The sequence below is a fragment of the Rutidosis leptorrhynchoides genome, chromosome 4, assembly GCF_046630445.1.
Source record: "Rutidosis leptorrhynchoides isolate AG116_Rl617_1_P2 chromosome 4, CSIRO_AGI_Rlap_v1, whole genome shotgun sequence".
NCBI lineage: Eukaryota > Viridiplantae > Streptophyta > Magnoliopsida > Asterales > Asteraceae > Rutidosis > Rutidosis leptorrhynchoides.
The window spans coordinates 188021793-188029036 of record NC_092336.1 but is presented as its reverse complement, the minus strand read 5'-3'; the positions used below and the strand labels follow the sequence as shown (position 1 = coordinate 188029036).

Here is a 7244-nt window from a genome sequence, read left to right as displayed (position 1 = left end):
TTTGTTAGTGAGGGATGGGCCTTGCAATCTTGGAGGTTTCGCATCCCTATATTATACTTTTCTTTTCTGTTTAAAGCAGGGTATGCATCTGATCGCTGCGTGCGAGGATGACATATTCTCCTTAGTGTAGGGCAACGTTCCAGCCAAGCCACCCCTTTTATTATTTTTAAATATTAGCATATACTAGTTTATATTTTGTACAAGTAACGCTATTATGCTAAGCGTTTGACTTTATATTTTTTGACCCAACTGTAATTGTTAGGTTCGACTATTATAATCGAATATTTCTATTGGTTATCTGCAACTAGATCATTGTATTTTATGAAATCATTATGGTGAATATAACGATTCATTACAATTTCTATGCACGCCATAACTCTAATTTAAAATAAATACCATGACTTCATGACGGGAGCGACCCCTCAATTTTTCATGATCTTTTTATTCTTGTGCTAACAATCCAATGTTATACACAAAAGAAGCAAACCAATGCTTGTATGTTTATACTCAAGACTTTTATAAAAATTTTTATAAGTGTTTACGCATATATAATCCAATGTAATTTATCTGTATTATAGACAAACCAATGTATATATTCAAGAGTCTTCCAGCTACGCCAATGTCCTGATTATTTAAACAAGTAAACCAAACTTATATTTTATAGTCTAGACTGTGCAAGTCTCAGTCTTGCGCAGTGTACAAGCGTTTGAAACAATCCAATGTTTTACTACTGTCACCATTAAAAAATAGTATTAGTAACCAAACTAAACTATGCCACTTGAGACTCGGAGTGTGTCCATGTGCAGCTTAGGGGCATGCAATCAACAAATGTAAAAATACACAAGTTATTAGCTTAAGCTGAATGATTCAATTTATTTCAAACATCTTTTGATCAACACTTAGTTGTCATGTTTACAATGGAAAATGGAAAATTACATAATAAAAAATTTCAAACAGCTACTTTGGGGTGATCAGTCCCTCTGTTGTTTTTTATATGTAGCACCGCTTAAGTGTTTGTGCATGCCAAGTGCGCTTTATTGCTCTTCCATCTAAACTCGCTAATCGATACGCCCCTGTATCGCTTACACCAATAACCTTGTATGGTCCTTCCCATTTAGGTCCAAGTTTACCCGTGTCTTCCGCTCTGCTTGCTTTCTACCATACCAAATCATCCAATTGGAAAGATAATGGTTGTACGCGCTTGTTATAGCAGCTTGCGATTCTTTGCTTGTTGATTACTTCTTTTATCACCGCCATTTCCCTGCGCTCTTCAACCAAATTTAGATTTTCACGCAGTTCTTCGCTATTGCTACTTTCATCGAAGGAAGCTATGCGCATGGTTGGTACGTTTATCTCCGCGGGTATTACAGCCTCGGACCCATACACCAAACTGAAAGGTGTTTTATTAGTCGCGCCTTTTGGGGTCGTGCATTGTGCCCACAACACGTTTGGTAGTTCATCTATCTAACCCCTTTGGCACAACCCAAGTCTTGCCTTGATAGCTAACACGATATCTCGATTTGTTACCTCACATTGTCCGTTTGCCTGGGGGTGTACAACTGATGTGAACGTTTGCTTTATATTTAGCTCTTGACACCAATCACTGAATGGGTTACTTTCAAATTGTGTACCATTTTCACTTACTATTTCATTTGGTATTCCAAACCGGCAGACGATGTTTTCCCATACAAAATTTTGGATTTGTTTGCCTGAAATTGTTTTGAGCGGTTTGGCTTCTACCTACTTTATAAAATAATCAATGGCCAGAACCAAAAACTTTACCCCTCTTGGTCATGTGGGGAATGGTCCCACTATATCAATTGACCATTTGCAGAATGGTCATGGAGACGCTACAGGTATCATTGGATGTCGCGGAGCTTTGCTAACCGGCGCATGTAGCTGACATGACCGATATTTGCGTATTACCTCCGCGACATCTTTATACATTGACGGCCAATAGTACCCCAGCCGCATTATTTTGGAAGCAACTGTTTTGTGCCCTGAATGTAAAGCGCACATCCCTTCATGCACTTCTCGTATAATTGATTCTACTTGAGTTGGATTAAGACACCGCAAATGAGGTCCCAAAAAAGATTTTCTATATAGGATGTCTTTGTCTAGCAAATACATTGGTGCTTTCATTTTAATTTTCCTTACCTCTGTTGAATCTATTGGCAATGTTCCAGTGTTCAAAAATTCCACTATCGGTGTCATCCAACTTGGTTCATCTTCTTCGACTGCGGCAGATATGCCGTCTGTATCAATGGATTTAACATTCACTTCCTCGACCCAATTTTCTTTTTTGAAATGGCTGGATGTTAAGGCAGCCAGCTTACTGAGCGCATCCGCCTTTTTATTCAACGTTCTTGAAACCTGCATTATCTGGAATATGTCGAAGTCTACCGCAAGTTCATGCACAAGTTTCAGATACTTTTGCATTGACTCATCATGTGCTTCAAATATCCCATTGAATTGATTTGCAACTAACTGTGAATCAACATATACTGATAACTCTTTTACCTCCAAGTATTTCGCTACTCGCATTACACAGATAATAATGCTTCATACTCAGCTTCATTATTTGTTACAGGGAAGCTAAAACGTAGCGCAAAGGTATATTCCTCTCCTTCCGGACTTTTCAGGACTATTCCCGTCCCTGCGCCTTCTGGACCACAAGCCCCATCTGTGTGCATTTCCCATAGCTGTTCGGGCGGAGGTGGTATTTCTTTTGATTCATGCGACATTTCAATATCTCTGGCTGTTTCGGCCAGATAATCTGCTAGGACTTTCCCTTTTACCGCACTTCTTAGTGAGAAGCTTATCTCGTGCTCACCTATTTCAATAGCCCATTTGGCCATGTGACCAGAATTTTCTGGTTTGTATAGCACCTGCTCAACAATTATCAGTGAATATAAATTTGCAAGAATTTTTCAAGCAGTTTTAAGCTTTTGACAATATTTGGTTTTTTGTCATACCTGCTTTATTGGTTGGTCCGTTAAGACCATTATTGGATGTGCTTGGAAATATGCACAAGCGCATAAACCAGTTTTTCGATCGCAAGGTAATTTAGTTCGCTTCCTGTTAAAGCTTTACTAACAAAATATACGGGCATTTGTACCTGTTCGCACAGCATAACACATATAATTTTAAATGTCTATTGGATAAGAAAAAACTATATTTTAGTTTATAGTGCATACCTGCCCCCTGTTTGCTATCAATACTGAACTTATCGCTTCTTTTGATGCCGCTAAGTAAAGTATTAACGTCTCTCCTGCAATCGGCGCAGTCATCGTCGACAATTCATTTAACAGCTTTTTCATTTCTTGAAACGCAACTTCTGCTTCCTCTATCCACTTGAAATCCATTTTCTTTAAGCAATTTTTCAACGTCCAGAAAAAGGGCAATGATACGCTCTGCAGATTTTGATAAGAATCTTGTTAACGCGGCCAATTTACCCGTTAACCTTTGCACCTCTTTTTTATTTCTAGGCGATGGCTTACTTTTGATGGCTTCTATTTTCTTTGATTTGCGCGTATCCCGCGCTCAGTGATTATATGACCAAGAAACTTTCCTTCTTCTTCTCCAAAACTACACTTCGACGGATTGAGCTTCGTGTTTATCTTTCTTAACGACACAAACATTTCGAATATATAATCTAATAAACCTTGCTCTGTTATGATTTTTATCACCAAATCGTCAACATACGCTTCTAAATTTCTGCCAATTTGACTTTTAAAAGCCTCGTCTATTACGCGTTGGTATGTTGCTCCAGCATTCTTTAAACCAAATGGCATCTTTGTATAACAATAAATACCTTGGCTGGTGTGAAAGGCAGTTTTATCCTCATCGTCTGCTGCCATCTGTATCTGATGGTATTCTTTGTACGCATCCAGAAAACATTTATACTAGAAGCCAGCTAGCGATTCAACTTTTCAGTCTATTTCTGGTAGAGGATAATTATCTTTGGGACAGGCCTTGTTAATGTCTGTGAAATCGACGCACATCTACCGAGACCCATCAGGCTTTTTCACTAGTACCGGGTTTGCTACCCACGTCTGGTACCGAACTTCTCGCAATATATTTGCTTTAACCAACTTTTTGACTTCTGCCTTCAACCATTCGCTTCTTTCCGGAGCCATACCGCGTTTCTTTTGGCGTACTGGCGTCAGACTTGGGTTTGCATTAAGCTTATGCTCAGCTATTTCTCTTGGCACACCGGTCATGTCTGCCTCTTTCCATGCAAATACATCCGTGTTAGAAGCTAATATGTTACGAAGCTTAAACTTTGTTTCATCAGATAGTCCTCCGCTGATTTTTATTTTTGATCCGGATATCGCGGATTTGTGATGATCATGCAGCTTCGTAGCTGTTCTTCTTCACTTGGCTATTTTTTGGCTTGTTCTACAGCCGCAACACTTGCGTCTTATGTTTTTGACCTTATCGTCATGATTCCTATTGGAGTTGGGAACTTTATAAGACCATGCACCGTGGAAGGAATAACTGCCAACTTTTGCAAAGTTGTGCGTCCTAAAAGCGCGACGATATTTCGAGTAAGACCTTACTACAGCAAATTCTACTGTTGTACTTCTTACTAACTCCTAATTATCATCATCTACCAGCTCTAATTCCAACTCGATGATCCCAATTGGCCATGCGAACTCCCTAGAAAACCCTGATAATGCGGTGCTGGGAGCTATTAGTTTAGCTCGTACCGCTCCAGGCAGCAACCGAAAACAATGTTCGTACATTATATCAACGCCGCAACCAGTGTCTATGTGCAATCGCTTTATGATGTGCCCACATCCTTTAACGCGCCCTTTATGAAATGTCCCGTTCTTATTGATTAAAAACGTTCCATATTAATTGATTTCGTTGCGAGGTTTTGACCTCTATATGAGACGTTTTTTAAAGACTGCATTCATTTTAAAACAAACCATAACCTTTATTTCTTCAATAAAGGTTTAAAAAGCTTTTACGTAGATTATCAAATAATGATAATCTAAAATATCCTGTTTACACACGACCATTACATAATGGTTTACAATACAAATATGTTACAACAAAATAAGTTTCTTGAATGCAGTTTTTACACAATATCATACAAGCATGGACTCCAAATCTCGTCCTTATTTAAGTATGCGACAGCGAAAGCTCTTAATAATCACCTGAGAATAAACATGCTTAAAACGTCAACAAAAATGTTGGTGAGTTATAGGTTTAACCTATATATATCAAATCGTAACAATAGACCACAAGATTTCATATTTCAATACACATCCCATACATAGAGATAAAAATCATTCATATGGTGAACACCTGGTAACCGACATTAACAAGATGCATATATAAGAATATCCCCATCATTCCGGGACACCCTTCGGATATGATATAAATTTCGAAGTACTAAAGCATCCGGTACTTTGGATGGGGTTTGTTAGGCCCAATAGATCTATCTTTAGGATTCGCGTCAATTAGGGTGTCTGTTCCCTAATTCTTAGATTACCAGACTTAATAAAAAGGGGCATATTCGATTTCGATAATTCAACCATAGAATGTAGTTTCACGTACTTGTGTCTATTTTGTAAATCATTTATAAAACCTGCATGTATTCTCATCCCAAAAATATTAGATTTTAAAAGTGGGACTATAACTCACTTTCACAGATTTTTACTTCGTCAGGAAGTAAGACTTGGCCACTGGTTGATTCACGAACCTATAACAATATATACATATATATCAAAGTATGTTCAAAATATATTTACAACACTTTTAATATATTTTGATGTTTTAAGTTTATTAAGTCAGCTGTCCTCGTTAGTAACCTACAACTAGTTGTCCACAGTTAGATGTACAGAAATAAATCGATAAATATTATCTTGAATCAATCCACGACCCAGTGTATACGTATCTCAGTATTGATCACAACTCAAACTATATATATTTTGGAATCAACCTCAACCCTGTATAGCTAACTCCAACATTCACATATAGAGTGTCTATGGTTGTTCCGAAATATATATAGATGTGTCGACATGATAGGTCGAAACATTGTATAGTGTCTATGGTATCTCAAGATTACATAATATACAATACAAGTTGATTAAGTTATGGTTGGAATAGATTTGTTACCAATTTTCACGTAGCTAAAATGAGAAAAATTATCCAATCTTGTTTTACCCATAACTTCTTCATTTTAAATCCATTTTGAGTGAATCAAATTGCTATGGTTTCATATTGAACTCTATTTTATGAATCTAAACAGAAAAGTATAGGTTTATAGTCGGAAAAATAAGTTACAAGTCGTTTTTGTAAAGGTAGTCATTTCAGTCGAAAGAACGACGTCTAGATGACCATTTTAAAAAACATACTTCCACTTTGAGTTTAACCATAATTTTTGGATATAGTTTCATGTTCATAATAAAAATCATTTTCTCAGAATAACAACTTTTAAATCAAAGTTTATCATAGTTTTTAATTAACTAACCCAAAACAGCCCGCGGTGTTACTACGACGGCGTAAATCCGGTTTTACGGTGTTTTTCGTGTTTCCAGCTTTTAAATCATTAAGTTAGCATATCATATAGATATAGAACATGTGTTTAGTTGATTTTAAAAGTCAAGTTAGAAGGATTAACTTTTGTTTGCGAACAAGTTTAGAATTAACTAAACTATGTTCTAGTGATTACAAGTTTAAACCTTCGAATAAGATAGCTTTATATGTATGAATCGAATGATGTTATGAACATCATTACTACCTTAAGTTCCTTGGATAAACCTACTGGAAAAGTGAAAAATGGATCTAACTTCAATGGATCATTGGATGGCTCGAAGTTCTTGAAGCAAAATCATGACACGAAAACAAGTTCAAGTAAGATCATCACTTGAAATAAGATTGTTATAGTTATAGAAATTGAACCAAAGTTTGAATATGATTATTGCCTTGTATTAGAATGATAACCTACTGTAAGAAACAAAGATTTCTTGAGGTTGGATGATCACCTTACAAGATTGGAAGTGAGCTAGCAAACTTGAAAGTATTCTTGATTTTATGTAACTAGAACTTGTAGAATATATGAAGAACACTTAGAACTTGAAGATAGAACTTGAGAGAGATCAATTAGATGAAGAAAATTGAAGAATGAAAGTGTTTGTAGGTGTTTTTGGTCGTTGGTGTATGGATTAGATATAAAGGATATGTAATTTTGTTTTCATGTAAATAAGTCATGAATGATTACTCATATTTTT

At 36.5% G+C, this 7244-nt stretch overlaps 2 protein-coding genes across 2 annotated transcripts; both read right to left on the bottom strand.

Moving 5' to 3' along the window:
* Nucleotides 1–1464: 1464 nt before the first annotated feature.
* LOC139841290 (uncharacterized) lies at nt 1465–2544 on the bottom strand. The gene is made up of 2 exons (XM_071831516.1): nt 1927–2544; nt 1465–1740 (listed from the first exon to the last, which is right to left on the bottom strand). Exons 1-2 carry the CDS (start codon nt 2542–2544, stop codon nt 1465–1467), a joined length of 894 nt encoding a protein of 297 aa, XP_071687617.1.
* LOC139841289 (uncharacterized) lies at nt 2544–3365 on the bottom strand. Its single transcript, XM_071831515.1, has 3 exons — nt 3198–3365; nt 3044–3118; nt 2544–2888 (listed from the first exon to the last, which is right to left on the bottom strand). Exons 1-3 carry the CDS (start codon nt 3363–3365, stop codon nt 2544–2546), a joined length of 588 nt encoding a protein of 195 aa, XP_071687616.1.
* Between the last annotated feature and the right edge of the window lie 3879 nt (nt 3366–7244).